Source organism: Rhinopithecus bieti, unplaced genomic scaffold (assembly GCF_001698545.2).
Source record: "Rhinopithecus bieti isolate Rb0 unplaced genomic scaffold, ASM169854v2 scaffold_72161, whole genome shotgun sequence".
NCBI lineage: Eukaryota > Metazoa > Chordata > Mammalia > Primates > Cercopithecidae > Rhinopithecus > Rhinopithecus bieti.
This window is the reverse complement of record NW_016828382.1, coordinates 877,325-896,185: the sequence shown is the minus strand read 5'-3', so window position 1 is coordinate 896,185 and position 18,861 is coordinate 877,325. Positions and strand designations below refer to the sequence as shown.

Below are 18,861 nucleotides of genomic sequence, written 5' to 3'. Positions count from 1 at the left end.
TTTTTTTTTTAAACAGGGTCTCACTCATCGCCCAGGCTGGAATGCAGTAGCATGATCTCAGCTTCCTCTAGCCTTGACCTCCCGGGCACAAGCAATCCCCCTCCCGCAAAGCTGGGACTACAGATGCACGCTGACACGCCTGGTTAATTTTTGTATTTTTTATAGAGATGGGGTTTTGCCATGTTACCACGTTGCCAGGCTGGTCTCAAACTCCCAGACTCAAGCAGTTCTCTTGCCTTGGCTTCCCAAAGTGCTGGGATTACAGGCATGAGCCACTATGCCTGGCCTAAATGAAGTACTATTGTATTATGCAGATAGAAGCAAAGCCAAGAGATCTAAATTGACTTGCAGAGACCTCACTTAGAATGGATTATTAGTCCTATTATTTTCTTTACGACAACTTACCAACAAATCTTTATTAAGTGACTACTATGTGCCAGGCTCTCTCTGGACATTGAGGATTCAGTGGTCCCTGGCTCATGAAATTTCTATTTCAGGGGAGGAAACAGGCAGCAAATGATCAAGATAATTTCAGATACGGTAAGCGTTAAATAAAAGAATAACACAGGCCACTATGTGAGAGAGAGATTCATTGAAGGATAGAAGTTAGGAACTAAGGTAAGGATTGCTGATTTAGACCTGGTGTTGGGGAGTCTCTCACTGAAGCAGTGTCTTTCAGCTGACACCTGAAAGACAGAAAACCTGGCTGGCAGGGGCATGCCTGACTGAGAAAAAAGCAGTCACAGGCCTAAGGAGGGAATGAGCTTGGTTGTACCAGGAACAAAAAGGTGGTGGGTGAAGTCGAAGCCTAGTGCGGATAAGGGTCTTGCATGGTGCAATCAGAGGTAGGCAAAAACTAGATCATGAAATGGCTTGAAGGAGTGTGAATTTTACTGTGAGTGCAACAGAAGCCAGTGGAGAGCTTGATCTGGTCACATGACCTATTTTGCATTTTTAAAAGAACCAGTCTGGCTGCTCTGTGGAGAACAGATTGTAGAGGAACAACACCAGAAGCAAGGAGACCTGTTAGCTGCTATCTGCCTCCCTAGGGGAGGGATAGCAATGGCTTGGACTACACTGGGAGCAGCGAAGAAGTTGAGAAGTGGACAAATGTGGGATAGATTTGTTTGAAATAGAGTAAATCTGCCCTGGTGTGGTGGCTCACACCTGTAATTCAGCACTTTGGGAGGCGAAGGCCAGCAGATCACCTGAGGTCCAGAGTTCAAGACCAGCCTGGTCAACATGGTGAAACCCTACCTCTACTAAAAATACAAAAATTAGCTGAGTGTGGTGGCAGGTGCCTGTAATCCCAGCTACTCGGGAGGCTGAGGCAGGAGAGTCGCTTGAACCCAGGAGGTGAAGGTTGCAGTGAGCCGAGATCGTGCCACTGCACTTCAGCCTGGGCAACGACAGCGAAACTCCATCTCAAATAAATAAAATGAAATAAAATAAAATAAAATGGTATAAATATTGTCTGGCTCATAGGAGGAGTTTTAAAAATGGTAGTGGTTATTGCATTACTCCATTCTTAAACATGAATCTTGAAGGGATTCAGAGATTTGTTCTAGCTCACAGGACCAATACATTAAGCCAGGGCACCATACCCACTGCTACTAGGGACTGTTATGCTATCCACAAAATACTTTACCTGAGGTCTTTTTTCCTTTCAATCTTTTCTGCATGTAGCTGCCATTCTAGTCTTCCTCAAACATTGCTTTCATCATGTTTACCTTGCTGATAAGCACATTATGTGTATTCATGTGGTTACTGAGTAATTGCTATGAACTAGGCTCTATGGTTGAGGGGGGTTCACACACCTGAGATACGACTCTTGCCTCTAGGATTTTAGAATTTACCTGGGGAGACATGATTAACCCACATAAAACAACAGAGAGGGAGATAAAGAAGAGGCAGCTTAATCAACAAAGCATTCATGGAGGAAATAGGTCTTATTCTACATCTTGAATGAGAGAGAATTGTAGCAAAGAGAAAGGCAAAAAGGTGCTGGGTGAGAAAAGGAGCAGAGACATAAAATATCCAATTTTAATGGTATGGAGAGGGGATTCACTCGAGGAGAGGAGAGCATCTATCTGCTTTGAGAAGCTGGGAAACAAAGTCATAGGGTCAGGATGGTGCCTGACCATGGATGTTCTCAAAAGTTAGGCACCAAGGATTTGGACTGGATTCAGCTGGATGTAAGAAGTTATTACAGACTTGGAAGCAAGATTAAGTCTCCGGGAAGGGGAGACTTAACTGGGACCAGAGATCATTTTCCCTTATAATTTCAAAGGTACTTATCATCTTTAGGTACTTATTAGGTGTTTAGCTTGTAACTCTTTCCACTGTTCAAATATATACCCAGTATGCATGTAGCCTATATGGAGCAGGCGCAGAGTAAATGTTTGATGATGATGAAAGACATGCGGAAGAAAGGTTAATTTGGCAACATCATAGACCTGAATTGAGACAAAGAAAGCCAGGAGGTAGGAAAGTCAATGAAGAAGTTGTTCCAGAAATGTACCTGAGAAGGAAGGAATACAGAAGAGGCAGATATGGGAAAATACTCAGGAAGTATAATTAAAAGGAGCTGGGACTAATTTTAATAAAGAGTGGGTTAAAAATTAATTTAAGTTTTCAAGTCTAAAAGTTCTGGAGGACCATGTCACTCAGGTAAGATGGAGGAACTGAGAGAGGGAATTCGTTACAGGGAATAACATGGGGAATTTGGCTTTGGACAGGCATTTGCCGTGATAACAGAATATTCATTTAGAAACGGTCCAGGAAATTGGTTCGATGAGAATGAAGTGCCTATGAAGAGAGAGGACTGAAACTTGTTATAATTTCATTAACTTCAACAATATTTACAGAGGACCCAGATGTGCTAAGAACTATGAAAACATAGAATTAAAAGAAACAGGGAACTGGAAGAATATACATCTAGTAAAACAGTTACGGGAAAATGTACTTGCAAAAAAGGTATACAAAGTATAATGAGTAAGTGTCCAGTAAGGATAAAGCGCTGAGTAAGTGAATTAAGCAGCACCCATTTATCTGTTCAGATTCCTGCCAGAGTCAAAAGGTTGTGCTGAAGTAGAGTCCATGAAAGCACTGCAGATGGCTCCTCCTGCTCAAGTTCCCCTGCTCTGCGTCCTGCTACAGTGGCCACAACTGTCTGGACCCAGGGTTGGCACACAAACAAACACAATAATCTTTTAGCCAGACATAAAGGCGGCCAGCCACCAATCAGGAAAATTGTGTCCCATAAAGGCCCTTCCTATTGAACAGTGAATGACAGACATGGCCAGATCCTCTCTCTTGGAATGCTTTCAATGTTAGTCACAGAGAGTGACCACTAGAAGCATAGATAGCAGTAGAAGCTGACACTACATGAAAAAGCAGTGAACAGATGGTGATTTATGAGAATGGCAAAATTACTAGAGTGATAGGCAATGGATACTTGTTAATGAAGGGATGAGCAGGGCCCGACAGCCTGCTGCTGGATCACAAGTGCAGTTGATTCCCGGACCGAACAGCAGCTCTCTGACTGATGACAGTGTTTTCTAAAGTGTCCTTAATTGCCTTCAAGTAAATCCTCCGCATTTGCAGTGCTCAGAGGGTGTCCTAGCATTTTATACCTTTTCTAAGAGCCCAGGTAACGTAAGGGTACTCCTGTTGTTCTGGCTTTAATTTTACCTGCAGAAAAGGGTTTCTTGTGAAAGAAAGGGTCAGTACATGCGCACCTCTGTACGTGGCTACCTTCCCAGGACCGTCTAACAGTAGAGGTTAGAAACTTCAGTTTTAGCTTAGAGCAGGCCTGGAATCCCCACGCTTATACTTTTTATTTCCTCCCCCTTTTCCCATTGTGATCACAGTCTGGTTCAGTGTGCTTGTCCTTGGAGAGAGCAACAGAAGGAAGAGCCAGGGAGACTGTTCAAGGGAGCCACCAGGCTTGAGAAAGAAGAACCCCTGAAGATATTAGAAAGTGTGGGTGCCAAGAATTTGAATATCTACATCAGAGTTTCTCAATGTGCACACAGTGAACCACCAGTTTAGGATCATTTGATTTGCTAAAAGTGAAGATTACTGATCTACCTTAGACCAACTGAATAAAATATATGGGTGAGAGGCCTAGGAACCTGCATTTTTGGTAAGCATGGCAGGTGATTCCTAAAGCATTTACCCTTGAGACCTCTATGTTAAGGAAAGAAAGAGAATGTTGCAAGGAGGTGGTGCTGGCTTCTAAGTAAGTACCCAGGACTGAACGGCAGAAAGACCTGACATACCATATGTATAAATTGCTTTGGAAGTGAAAAGGAAAGAGAAAGTGTCTGAGATAAAACTGGAGTGTGGGGTGCATGGAACAAATGGTTGGATGCAGATTTGCTTTGCGAATCATGAGCCTAGATGATAACTGAGACCATGTGGATGAATAAGGTTTCTGCTAATGCCAGAATTGTCATAATCAGCATAAAAGTGCTATATAAAGCTTTCCCCTCTTCAATATTATAGTCCTTTTAAGATGTATGGAACACCAACTATAGGAAGAACATCATATTCGCAGCTGTAAGAGGAAACAAGAACTTATCATGCACTTGATGTTGCACAAAATAAATCTGTGATTTATGCTTGAGTGACCACAAAATAGCATACACATAAGTGCAAATTCATTCATTTAAGAATTCCATGTGTCTATTATGTACGAGATAAGTATCTCTTGGCTGCATAGAATGTGGCTTATCAGAAGGTGACCTAAGTTTCAAAGCAGATTGTTGTTAAGATGAAGACAGAGATTGAGAGGAGGTTTAAGACACTCTGTCTAAGTAAGGATTTAGAGTCACAGAGTTCATGGATTAGGATTTACAATCCACAGAGGGTCCATAGATTCACTCATTCAACATTGCATAAATATTTATTGAATGCCTTGTTGTGTCAGAGACTGTCTTAGGTGCTGGAAATTTAGCAGTAAATAAAACAGACCAAAACCCATGCCCTCATGGAGCTTACATTCTGGTGGGAGAGAGACAAGAAAACAAAATAGTGTATTATTGAAGGTGATGAGAGCTCTGGAGAAAAAGTAGGAAAAGAGATAGATCTGGGACAAGGGGGAAATTACAGTATCAAAGATGATCTTTTTAGGGAAGATCTCATTTTAAAAATACTTTAGAACAAAGATTTAAATGAGGTGCCAGACAGAGGGGTAGCAAGTGCGTATTCCCTGAGGAAGAAGCCTGCCTGGCATTTTCAAGGAACAGCCAGTAACCAATGTGTACCTACGGACAGTAGGATGAGAGTTCAGGGAAGTAAGAGGGTAGGGAATATCAAATAATTTAAAGCCATGTAGGATTTTTGAAAATAATTTTGCTTTTATGTCAAGTGGAATGAGGGCCACTGATGATCTGGGAGTAGAGTGACTATGATCTGACATGAAGGACACTCCACTTTTTAACGATGTGAACTTGGGCCCAGGTTTTAACCACTAAATCTGTTTCTTCATTTGTAAAAAGTATTTTATCTCATAAGGTTGTCGTGATGATTAAATAAGATGATACTATACGTGCAAAAGATTTAGCTTGTACTTAACATAGAGTAGGCACATTTTCTACCCTTCCCTGTCTTTCACTTCTCTCTTCTGCCCCTTCCACCTGGCGCTAGCAGGGGGAGACTGGAATAAACCTTGCAGAATACAGCCCGTGCAAGAGTAGAAAAGATGACAGTTAATGTAAAGCCTTGGTTAACAGACATAATAGCTCGGATTTAAATTCAGCTTTATTGGTGGTTTATGATGTGGACTAGAGAAATGGAACTGAAAGTAGAGTCTTGGAGGAGGGGAGATCCTATCAGGTACAGGCGTTGATTTTCCACCCCTCAATCCTCAAGTCTCTCCCAACGTACCTTTCTAGGTAGTTTATCAACACAGACTCCGGGTATGCTAGCATGTTTAATTGCCCCATTGTTTAATATCTTAACTCCACAAACGTTAACTGATTAATGTCTTCTAATTAATGTTTGAATGACTCTCCTCATGTCTAAACTACCAAGGGCACCTCTACTTAAAAACAGTCGTCTTTTGTTTGTGATTTCAGGGGCCATGGGTATATGCGAAGTCCCTGTTTAGAGACCTTGTGATGGGTTCAAAATATCAAGAAAGATAGCAAAACATCACAAACCTCCTACCCGAGATTAGCGCTGAAAGGGTCTGTCGCGTTTGTTTGGGCCTGGGGCTAAATTCCCAGCCCGAGTGCTGAGGCTGATAATAATCGGGGCGGCGATCAGAAAGCCCCGGTGTGGGAAATCGTCCGCCCGGTCTCCCTAAGTACCCGAAGTCGCCTCCCACTTTTGGTGACTGCTTGTTTATTTACATGCAGTCAATGATAGTAAATGGATGCGCGCCAGTATAGGCCGACCCAGAGGGTGGCGGGGCGCTCTTCGCAGCTTCTCTGTGGAGACCGGTCAGCGGGGCCGCTGGCGGCGTGGACGCTCGCGGCGTCTCCCTGGTAGCGTCCGCACAGCTCTCCGCGGTTGGGTCCCGCTCAGGGTCAGAATCCGCGGCTGCGGGGACCGCCTAGCGGCGAGACAGGGGGCGGGCCGCCGCGTGGGTCCGGCAGTCCCTCCTCCCGCCAAGGCGCCGCCCAGACCCGCTCTCCAGCCGGCCCGGCTCCCCACCCTAGACCGCCCCAGCCACCCCCTTCCTCCGCCGGCCCGCCCCGCTCCTCCCCCGCCGCCGGGCCCGGCCCCTCCTCTCCCGCCGGCGCTCGCGGCCTCCCCTCTGTCCCTCTTCCACAGCCTTCAGCGGCTCCCTCTGTACGCCCGTCTGGAAGATGATCGAGCGCGGAACGCATCGATTAGCTCTGACCCTCTGCGGGCCGACCGCCCCGAACTCATCGGTGCTGCTCCGGAGCTCGATTTTCCTAGGCGGCGGCCCGGCGGGGAGCAGCAGCGGCGGCGGCAGTGGCGGGCGACGGTGGCGGCGGCTCTTTGCGCAGTACTCCCGGCCCCCCGCCATTTCGGACTGGGAGCCGAGCGCGGCGCAGGCCACTTGAAGGCGGCGGCGGGGCCTGAGGCTCAGGGCTCCCAGGTGCGGCGAGGAGGAGGTACGAGCGGACCACCCCTCCTGGGCCCCTGCCCAGGTCCCTACCCCTTTGCCGGCGCTGCGGGCCGGCGGCGAGTGATATGAATTAGGACTGGGTCCCGGGAGGGCGGGTGCGCGGCCGGGGCGGGCGGGTGGGTCTCTGCAAGGAGGGGAGGCGCGCGGACGCGGCGGCGCGGGGAGTGAGGAATGGGCGGTGCGGGGCTGAGGAGGGTGAGGCTGGAGGCGGTCGCCGCTTGTGCTGCTTCCTGGACGGGGAACCCCTTCCTTCCTCCTCCCCGAGAGCCGCGGCTGGAGGCTGCTGGGGAGAAACTCGGGCCGGGCCGGCTGCCCCTCGGGGCGGTGGGGTGCGGTGGAGGTTACTCCCGCTGCGCCCCGGCCTCCCCTCCCCCTCTCCCCGCTCCCGCACCTCTTGCCTCCCTTCCCAGCACTCGGCTGCCTCGGTCCAGCCTTCCCTGCTGCATTTGGCATCTCTAGGACGAAGGTATAAACTTCTCCCTCGAGCGCAGGATGGACGGATAGTGGTCCTTTTCCGTGTGTAGGGGATGTGTGAGTAAGAGGCGAGGTCACGTTTTGGAAGAGCATAGGAAAGTGCTTAGAGACCACTGTTGGAGGTTATTGTGTTTGAAAAAAAATGCATCTGCCTCCGAGTTCCTGAGTGCTCCCCTCCCCCATGTATGGGCTGTGACATTGCTGTGGCCACAAAGGAGGAGGTGGAGGTAGAGATGGTGGAAGAACAGGTGGCCAACACCCTACACGTAGAACCTGTGACCTACAGTGAAAAGGAAAAAGTTAATCCCAGAAGGTCTGTTTTGCTTGGTCAAGTTAAACCCGAAGAAAACCCGCAGAGCAGAAGCAAGGCTTTTTTCTTGCTAGTTGAGTGTAGACAGCAATAGCAAAAATAGTACTTGAAGTTTAATTTACCTGTTCTTGTCCTTTCCCTTATTTCTTATGTATTACTCTCATCCCTTATTTCTTCTATAATATCCTCATTTTGCAGATGTGTTCTACATCTCACGAGTTATTACAGTACTCCAAAACAGCACTTACATGATTTTTTTACATGATTTTTTAAACTTACAGAGGAATTGTAGCAATCCACCAGCTAACCGCCTGAAATAGACTTAAACATGTGCATCTCCTTTTTTATTTTTTATTTTTTTGAGATGTAGTCTCGCTCTGTCGCCCAGGCTGGAGTGCAATGGTGTGGTCTCGGCTCACTGAAACCTCTGCCTCCAGGGTTCAAGCGATTCTCCTGCCTCAGCCTCCTGAGTAGCTGGGACTACAGGCGCACGCCACCATGCCCAGCTAATTTTTGTATTTTTAGTTGAGAAGGGGTTTCACCATGTTGGCCAGGATGGTCTCTATCTGCTCTGTTGCCCAGGCTGGAGTGCAGTGGCGCCGTTTCGGCTCACTGCCACCTTCGCCTCCTGGGTTCAAGCAATCCTCCTGATGCAGCCTCCCGAATAACTGGGATTATAGGTGTCTGCCACCATGCCCGGCTAATTTTTTGTATTTTTCATAGAGACAGGGGTTTCACCATGTTGTCCAGGCTGGTCTCGAACTCCTGACCTCGTGATCCGCTCGCCTCGGCCTCCCAAAGTGCCTTATGCATCTTCTAGCTGAAGTCTAAGCCTTCTTAAATCTTGAGCTCTATCAAAACAGAAAGGTTTTCTAAATGTTATACAATATATACGTTATGTTTACAATAGAAAGCATTTAAACACTAAGTGATAAAGGGGAAAGGTCTATTTGTAATTATCAGCTCAGAATTAACTATATAACTGGTGTCACTGAAATGACTAAGGTCCAAAATGCTGACTCCTACATGTGATAGACTACAGATATCAGATATGGTTGCTAACATTAGTTTACTTTGAGACTGTAGCCATCCACAGTATACTTGCTTTTAAGAGATGGTGGATGGTAATTCAGTTTTATGACAAATAAAAATGAATTTTCTTCCATAACAAAATTGTTGGATTTGAGTCCAGTCCACTCCTTACTAGCTTTTCTAACTCTGGGTAAGGGAGCTCCTCCCAGCCCATGATCTTCATTTGATAAGACTCCTTTGGAGCCCAGTTCTCTCTAGTAGATTTAAATGTGACTTGGTTTTAAAAATCTCATTCAAAGAATTTTTTTTTTCTGGAAACAACCACCGCATAAACAAGTAAACCAGAAGATATATGTGGCTGTGAATTCGTACGTATACACAAACTCGATAATCCAGTGTCTGTCCACAGTATTTACTAGGCTAGTAAACTTTTTGGCCTTAAGGACCCCTCTACACTCCTTTTTTTTTTTGAGAGAGAGAGAGTCTCACTCTGTCACCCAGGCCAGAATGCAGTGGCACTATCTCGGCTCACTACTACCTCCGACTCCCAGGCTCAAGCGATTCTCCCACCTCAGCCTCCCGTGTAGCCGGGATTACAGGATCCCGTCACCGGGCTAATTTTTGTGTTTTTAGATACGGAATTTCACCATGTTGGCCAGGCTGGTCTCGACCTCCTGACCTCAGGTGATCCGCCCGCCTAAGCCTGCCGAAGTGTTGGGATTACAGGCGTGAGCTGCCATCCCGGGCCTACACTCTTAGAAATTATTGAAGGGGCCGGGCAAATTGGCTCTTGCTTGTAATCCCTGAGGCAGGAGGATCGCTTGAGGCCGGGAGTTGGAGACCAGCATGCTCAACGTAGTGAGACCTTGTTATAAAGAAAAAAAAAATTGAGAATTAAAAAAATCTTTGATTTGTGTAGGATTTATTAATATTTACCATATTGGAAATTCAAACAATTTTAGAAAATGTATTAATTCATTTAAAATAGAAATAATAAGCCCATTACTTGGTAANCCATTACTTGGTAACATGAATAAAATATTTTATGAAAAATAACTGTTTTCCAAAACAAAACCAAAACTTAGAAGAGTGTATTATTTCATACTTTGGTAAATCTCTTTAATGATGTGGCTTAATAGAAGACATGGATTCTTATATCTGCATCTGCATTCAATCTATTATGATCACACATCTGGAAAACTTGTGAAAGAATGGGAGTGAAAAGGGTAAAGGACATCTTAATGTTATTATGAAAACAGTTTTGACCTCTTGCACACCAGAAAAGTCTCAGTAACCTGAGGGGTTCCTAGACCACCTTTTGAGAACTATTTTAGGCTATGCAAACTGGTTGCGGGGAGGTTGAGGCAGGCAGAGAGCTAGAGGATATATTTTAGTGTAATTCTCCTCATTCATTCCTAATTGCTTTGGCCTACATTTGAAATAAAGCATGGAGGCAAATAGGATAAGATATATGTTTGTAGTGGTTGTTAACTGACCCTAGACAAGCAGCCAGTAAGTCTAGGTAGAACAGAGTAAGGTGGGGAACTATACTGTGACTGTGTTTGACACAATTTTTCTAGCCTGTGGTGCTTTTTGAGGCAGGGCTTAGGAGTAAGGTTAGTATGTTATCGTTTGGAAAACCAAATTATTATTTTTGGTCTTCAGTAAATAGGATACGGTGTATATTTAGTGGTTTTTTTCTTTTTTCTTTTTTTGAGACGGAGTCTTGCTGTGTCGCCCAGGCTGGAGTGCAGTGGCGTGATCTTGGCTCACTGCAAGCTCTGCTCCTGAGTTCACACCATTCTCCTGCCTCAGCCTCCCGAGTAGCTGAGACTACAGGCGCCTGCCACCACGCCTGGCTGATTTTTTTGTGTTTTTAGTAGAGACGGCATTTCACTGTGTTAGCCAGGATGGTCTTGATCTCTTGACCTTGTGATCCACCCACCTCAGCCTCCCAAAGTACTGGGATTACAGGCGTGAGCCGCAACACCCGGCCTATTTAGTGTTTATCTACAATACATGCACATTCATTAATTTGGAGCTACTCATCCATAATAAATAATTGTGCATTTACTGCCGTTTTTTCCTGCATTTCTCTCCTTATTTGTAATTATGTGTTACTTGAGGGAAAGGAGATGAAATTAAACATTCATATTATTTCAAAAAATTTGAAGCAACTGACTAGAAAATATGTTTTATTTTCTGTGTGGTGCTTGTTATACAAGTTGTCAGTATTCATGCACCTGTGGGGAGACAGTGTAGGAAAAGCAAAGAGTAACAGTCATGTGGATTACTGAGACACATTCACTTGCATCTCTTAACAACTGTTTTACTAAAAACAGTGTTTATCTCTAATCTTTTTGTTTGTTTGTTTGTTTTGAGGCAGATTCTTACTCTGTCACCCAATCTGGAGTGCAGTGGCTCCATCTCAGCTAACTGCAACCTCCGCCTTCGGGGTTCAGGCGATTCTCCTTCCTCAGCCTCCTGAGTAGCTGGGACTACAGGAGAGCGCCACCACGCCTGACTAATTTTTGTATTTTTGGTAGAGATGGGGTTTCACCATATTGGCCAGGCTGGTGTTGAACTCCTGGCCTCAGGTGATCCACCTGCCTTGGTCTCCGAAAGTGCTGGGATTACAGGCATGAGCCACTGCACCTGGCTTTCTAATCTTTATCTTTTTGTGTGCAGCAGTGATACAGGATTATATATTGTGATTGATGATCACATCACCTGGACTGAATAGTTAATTTGGAGTTCTCTTAGTTTTTACCTTTATTTTTCCCAGAGATTTTTTTTTTTTTTTGAGACGGAGTCTTGCTCTGTCACCGGAATGGAGTGCAGTGGCGCGATCTCAGCTCCACTGCAACCTCCGACTCCTATTTTCCCCAGAGATATTTCACACATTAAAATGTCATCAAATATTGTTCTTCTGCCTCAGTGTTTAAATTTTTATTTCCCCATGACACAATCCAACTTTGATACTCATTCTTCCAACCCTCAGCTGATTCTTACTGTTAACACTTATCCAAGGGAGCTACTGCCACGATGCTTTAAAAGTTTTTCTGTAGCTATTGCATAGTGACTTCTAACTCTTAGAGGTGGGGGTTCACTTGGAAAACTAACAATAGGAGTGGAGATAGCTGTCAGCAACTTTTGTGAGGGTGTGTCTACAGGGTGTAGAGGACTGTTCTAGACACTTGCATGAATGAAGTCATGATCCTTTGAGAGCCTTTAGCCGCTGCAGAACAGCAGTGTGGCTGTTTAGATACAACAACTTCAATTTAAAGATAAAAGAACTATCTATGTAGCAGTTATGTATTTTTCTTAAACGTTGATGGAGGAGTTTGTAAATGAAGTACAGTTCATTAGAATACACATCTGTAGTCAACTGGAATTTTCATGATTGAATTTTGTGTAAGGTATTTTGAAATAACTTTTCGTATAAAGGTGAGTTTGTATTAAAAGGTACTGATGGAGTATTTGATAGTGTGTTAACCTCATATGTGACATGTTCTAATTTAGTCACATTTTCGTTATTTTTATTATAAGGCCTGCTGAAAAATGACTGAATATAAACTTGTGGTAGTTGGAGCTGGTGGCGTAGGCAAGAGTGCCTTGACGATACAGCTAATTCAGAATCATTTTGTGGACGAATATGATCCAACAATAGAGGTAAATCTTGTTTTAATATTATGCGTATTACTGGTGCAGGACCATTCTTTGGTACAAATAAAGGTTTCTCTGACCATTTTCATGAGTACTTATTACAAGATAATTATACTGAAAGTTACTTTAAGTTTTCTGAAATGTACCTTGGGTTTCAAGTTATATGTAACCATTAATATGAGAGCTTTCCTTTCCTTGGGAGTATGTCAAAGTCCATGATGTTCATTCTCTGTGCATTTTGACTGGAAGTATATTTCAGAGTTTTGTGAGAGGGTAGAAATTTGTGTCCTATCTGTACCTGAAAGGCAATCTTTTTAATGTAACTTTTATTTTTATGGGTTTCTTGGTATTATGACATCATATGTAAAGGTTTGATTTAATTGTATTAGTGAAATGTAATTGATTGATGGTTGATTTTTTTAAACTTCATTAGCAGTATTTTCCTATCTTCTTCTCAACATTAGAGAACCTACAACTACCTGATAAAGTTTTAAAATGAATTCTTTGCCTAAGGTGTGATTTATATAAATATACTATTACCAACTTTACCTTTGCTTTGTTGTCATTTTTAAATTTACTTAAGGAAATGCTAGAATTAAAAAAAAAAAATTCCTTGACTAAATTTAAATTATTATGTTTTGAGGATTATTTTCAGCTTTTTTTAGTTTAATGAAAATTAACCAAAGTAAAGGCCAGCAGCAGAATAAGTAAAGACCTGTAAGAGACCTTGAGAGGTCAGGTAGTAGAATTTCCTTCCATCCCAAGCAGATGAGGATTTATTTAATCTCAAAGACCTGCAGGAGGGGACATTCCCCAACTGTCCTTGTTAACCTGTTTTCAGAACATACTTATTAGCTTATTTCACACGTAATTTGAATCTTCATGTTAAATTTAACATCAGTGGAGATGGAAAATAAGCATATCATCTTGTCTTTGAAATATCCCTATATTGTCAGATTATTTCTGAGGCTTCTTTACCCTTGGTTAAGCAGTCCTAATCCTTTAGCATTTATTCTACATCTGATGTACTAGTTTAAAAAAATTGGCTCTGAAAAATTTCTAAGAACTTTCTTCAAGTCCCAAGCTGTGAAATCTAGAACAGGTCAAAGTGCCCTATTGAGGTACTGTACTGTGTAATGTCTTGAAGAAACACTTTGCACTGAGGCAAGTTCTGAGGGCATTGGTGGCCTTGGGAAGATGTTTATGCAGTTTAGAACCTGGAGAATTGATTAGATAACTAATCATAGGGAATTGTCACATATTTTTAGTACTATAAAAAAGTGAAGAAATAATGCCTATTTGCAAAGAATTGATTTAAACATAGAAACAACTTTATTTGGCTTCCAATTTTAAGAATTTACAACTGTAATTTAAGAATTACAACAGTAAAGGGGAACAGTCTAATTGAAGTAGACTGCCTATGCAGTAGTCTCTGTATATTTACTTTTGACAAGTTAATTCAATGTGTACTACAGTTTTGTTTGTTTGAGGAGGTGTGAATAGTGCACCCATTTCAATCTGTATTGCAAATTCAGGGTTACTTGGCAGACTCTACTATTTAAATCAGATGTAAAAGGAAGTTTTAATAGAATTCACTTTATGCATGAAAGTTTTCCTGGGATTTTGGAAGGTAGTTTTACTGGAAATGCTGTCCGTCTTCCCTGAAAATCTGAGAAATTCCATTACACTTTGTTTCCAATCAGAGGTCATGAATGCTATATAAGTATATATAGCATGATGTCATGAATATGATAAAGTGGGTTAGGACACCTTTTGCTAACGATTGTTAAAATGCAATATAAATCTTGAAGAAATAAAGCTAACAGTTAAGACTTTATTTGTGGGGAAGGTTGAAAAAGTTTATAAACTTAAACCCATAACTCTGATTATGATTTCTGCCAAACCAGAAGACTTGACTGTGGGAAGCGTTGATTACCTGTGAACTTTGAAACTGACGGTCCCTGACGTAGTTTAGTCACCTGGGAAAAGGTATCTGAGATTATCTCTTATCTCCCAAGTTACAATGAGTCTCTGAGGGAACTGACACATCACGTTAAATTCTTGGTGTAAACTGTAAGAGAGGCAAGAGGACTTAGTAGTTTAATAGTTGGCTGAATGGAAATGCTGACTCCATGTTATTGTAAAAAGTTAAAAATTTAGGAGGATATGGGGATTTCACTGCCGTTGTAGGTTTTGATTGGTATTCACCAATCAGTGTGGGTCAGAGAGAAAATTAGAAAGGATATGACTGCACATTTTGGAATTATTAGCAGTTTTTCTACATTTAAGATGGAAATACATTTTTTAAAAATTAGGTTGTAACTCACCTAAGGATACGTAGCTAATGAGTGGTGGGATTTGGATTTAAATTCTCTGAGACTAAGTTAAATTTCCACTGTACTCTTGTATGACTTTTTAAAACTGAGAATCAGGTGTTTTTCAAGTTAAGAAAGTATTTACTGATGGAGACTAATTCAGATTTGTCAGTATACCAAAATTTGAACTTAGCCTACTATCTAATGGCAACTTAGTGGCAGAGATATGATGTAAAATCATTCAGGCATGACACATAGATGGAGTACGTTTGTATTTGAGGCTGTCTTACTATGAAAACCCTGAAATTTTTTTTCTAAGATAAAATTTGGTGGAAGAGGAAAAGTCTCATTTTAAAAAAATGTAGGTAGTTACAGAGATCAGAATGATTAGTTGATCACTTACCAAGTATATATTAAGTATCTACTGTATATAATATGCTAGTGAGAATAAATATAGCAAGATGTATTTTTTCCCAGGCTCTAATTGTTTGACATCTGCATGCTTTTATTGTGGCGCTTATAATTCAGTTCAAGTATTACGCGCTTCTTTGATGGAACAGTTTCCTATTCAGTAAGGAACACCAGATTAATAATTGTATTGGTTTGTTTCATCTTTAGTGTTCTGAGCTGTATTTATTTACCACGGTTTATCAGTTTTCAGTTTCTTTTGTTTTTCCATGTTCATTATAGAATTCATTTTACCTACGAATGAAGTATGTAGATTATAGAGAGAAAATTTGTAAAATTAAACCGACACTGAAGAGTGGTATAAGAGAGCCTTATGTGATTTGTAAGCTGTTATTCTTCTGAGTTTATACATACATCTGTAGTAATCAGTGAGGGATGGTTGGGTGACTGCCCTCCAGGGGACATTTGGCAACATCTGGAGACATTTTTGGTTGCCACAACTTGGGGAGAGAGGACTGCTACTGGCATGTATTGAGTAGATGCTATTACTTTTAATGGCAAAGCTCCAATTACCTTTGCACCAACCTAGTATTAAACTTCCTGCAGTGCACAGGAAAGCCCCCACAACAGAGTTATCTGACCCCAAACCTCAATAGTGTTAAGGTCCAAACCCTGCTATGTTAACCTATAGCTTTAAACATCCTTTAAATTGTCAAATTCATGCATAACAAAGATTTTCAAGCATAACAAAGATTTAAACCTTACCTTTTGTAAATTAATAATATGTTAGCTTACTCCAGTGTTCTATTAAAACATTCTGTTTTTAAAATCAGAGACACACAGCAATTTTATGTCACTTGTCTTCAAGGCTGTGAAGCTCTCCCCACTTTTGTGAGTGCCCTCTACTGGTCAAATTCTTTGCTTTATAACAAGTAACAATGAAATCCTAAGTTTGGGTGGCCTATGGGTGTCATCAATTTATAAATATATCTGTTTTATTTAAAAGTCTTATTTTATATGATTGATTTAAAAAACTTAAAGTATCAGTTGTACTTTCTGCTAATATTAATGTAAAGATTACCATGTGTATTAGTTAGGTACTGTATTTAGGTCAAATTAAGAATAAGTATTTATTTAGACCTGAATATAAAACTTTACTGGTCATGGTTTTTTACACCTCGGGTTTTATAAATCCAAAGCTTTAAAAACATACAAATGAAAGTTGGTAATGGAAATAAGTGAAATGAAAAAATGATTTTATGGTTTGGAATCTCCTAAGATTCTGGTTTTAATAATACAGCTAATTCCTTAATCCCAGAAATGTTCTTCACTGCCACTTTGTACCATGCAGTCTTCTTATGGGTTAGGCATACACTGAGGCCTAAAACAGACCAGATTCCTGCCTCCATGGAGCTTATTAGTTTTAGGTATCTCTAGATTTCTTATAATACCTATTACAATGCCTCACATCAGTTCATTCATGTGGGTTCCACATAGTAGTCAGTACATGGCAAATTCAAGTTTTACTTTTGGGAACTTCATGGATTTTTTTCCTCAGATATCTTCTATCCACAGTTGGTTGAATTCATAGATGCGGTACCTGTGGATATGGATGACCAACTTTATTTTGAAGAGCAATGTTTCTAGGCAGTCATGCTAATTATATATGACTTAATTTAGAGGCTTTATGCTTAAGAAGAGCATTACATTTCTTGCGTCTCTTAACCATTATTATTTCATAATGTGTAGGTTATGGAACAGTTAAATTATTGGGATCTTACCATACAAATTAGTAGAAATAAGCCAGGTGTGGTGGCTCATGCCTGTAATCTTAGCACTTTGGGAGGCTGAGGCGGGCAGATCATGAGGTCAGGAGTTCGAGACTAGCCTGCCAACATGGTGAAACCCTGTCTCTACTAAAAATACAAAAAGTAGTTGGGTGTGGTGGCGCATGCCTGTAATCCCAGCTACCCAGGAGACTGAGACAGGAGAATGGTTGGAACCCAGGAGGTGGAGGCTGTAGTGAGCTGAGATCACGCCACTGCACTCCAGCCTGGAAAACAGTGCGAGACCCCATCTCCACAAAAAAAAAAGTAGAAATAGTGAAAATAAAATATTTGAAAGAATTAAGGAGGGACACAGTAACTACCTTAGATACTTTTTTTTTCAATGTTTTATTTTGAAAAAATTTCCAACCTATAGAAAAGTAGTAAAAAAATAGTATAGCGAATAGCTGTTACTCTTAAACTAGATTCACTAACATTTTGCCATAGTTGCTTTCTCTAGATCTGTTCATCTGTGTATATAGGTATACACTTATGTGAATGTGTATTCTTTATTTTTGCTGAACTATTTAAGATTAAGTTGCACATGTTGTGACCCTTCACCACTAAACTTGGTATAACTTCTAAGACAGGGGTCTGCAAACTATGGGCTGCTTGCTGGCCAAATCCTACCTGCTGTCTTTTTTTTTTTTTTTGAGACAGAGCCTCACTGTGTCGCCCAGGCTGGAGTGCAGTGGCGCAGTCTCGGCTCACTGCAACCTCTGACTCCTGGGTTCAAGCAATTCCCCTGCCTCAGCCTCCCAAGTAGCTGGGACTATGGGTGCCCACCACCATGCCTGGCCAATTTTTGTATTTTTAGTAGAGATGGGGTTTCACTGTGTTGGCCAGGCTGGTTTCGAACTCCTGACCTCATGATCCTCCCGCCTTGGCCTCCCAAAGTGCCAGATTACAGGCATAAGCCACCACTCCTGGCCTCTTGCTGTCTTTTTTTATACAATTTTATTGGAGCGTAGCCATGCATGTGTGTTTACATATTGTGTATGGCTGCTTTCACACTGCAGTGGCACAGTTGAGTAGTTGCAGCCAAAGTGACCAAAAGCCTGAAGTATTTACTATCTTTAGATCTTTATAGACTTTTTACTTTTACAGAAAAAGTTGGCTGACCTTATTCCAACAACAGGAATATTTCCTTGTATAACTACAGTATTTCCTTGTATAGCTACAATATAATGATGAAGTTTAGGAAATTCAACATTGTTACAATACTTTGTCTCATATATGGTCTGTATTAAAATTTTGTGAGTTGTTCTAAGAATGTCCTTTTAGCAGTTACTTATTTTTTTTCTGATTCAGGATCAAAAATTAGTTGTCCTATCTCCGTCTGTTTTTTTTTTTTTTTTGAGATGGAGTCTCGCTCTGTCGCCCAGGCTGGAGTGCAGTGGCCGGATCCCAGCTCACTGCACGCTCTGCCTCCCGGGTTTATGCCATTCTCCTGCCTCAGCCTCCCGAGTAGCTGGGACTACAGGCGTCCGCCACCTCGCCCGGCTAGTTTTTTGTATTTTTTTTAGTAGAGACGGGGGTTTCACCATGTTAACCAGGATGGTCTCGATCTCCTGACCTCGTGATCTGCCCGTCTCGGCCTCCCATCCGTCTGTTTTAATCTAGAACCATTTCTCAGCTTTTGTCTTTTATGACAATGATACTTTACAAAGAATTCAGGTCAGTTGTTTTGTAGAGTGTCCTCTAGTTTAGGTTTGTCTGATTATT

The 18,861-nt window shown here is 41.9% G+C and overlaps 1 protein-coding gene and 2 long non-coding RNA genes across 5 annotated transcripts in view; 1 reads left to right on the top strand and 2 right to left on the bottom strand.

Annotated features, from left to right (window-relative positions):
* LOC108523740 (uncharacterized) overlaps positions 1-6,541 on the bottom strand; it is an 8,547-nt gene extending 2,006 nt beyond the window's left edge. The window contains exon 1 of the long non-coding RNA XR_001883882.1: positions 6,168-6,541. This is a non-coding gene — a long non-coding RNA (uncharacterized LOC108523740). The remainder of the gene's footprint in view (positions 1-6,167) is intronic.
* A 2,081-nt stretch (positions 6,542-8,622) lies between these two features.
* The window catches only part of LOC108523749 (uncharacterized), a 61,673-nt gene continuing 51,434 nt past the window's right edge, over positions 8,623-18,861 (bottom strand). The window contains exon 3 of the long non-coding RNA XR_001883883.1: positions 8,623-8,740. This is a non-coding gene — a long non-coding RNA (uncharacterized LOC108523749). The remainder of the gene's footprint in view (positions 8,741-18,861) is intronic.
* KRAS (KRAS proto-oncogene, GTPase) overlaps positions 12,450-18,861 on the top strand; it is a 46,559-nt gene continuing 40,147 nt past the window's right edge. For 2 of the 3 annotated variants that reach the window (XM_017864512.1, XM_017864511.1), the window contains exon 1: positions 12,451-12,593. In XM_017864512.1, the coding sequence (XP_017720001.1) occupies positions 12,483-12,593 (111 nt within the window). In that variant the 5' untranslated portion in view covers positions 12,451-12,482. Of the gene's footprint in view, positions 12,594-18,861 lie in introns of all 3 variants that reach the window. The other variant, XM_017864513.1, reaches the window with a different exon arrangement.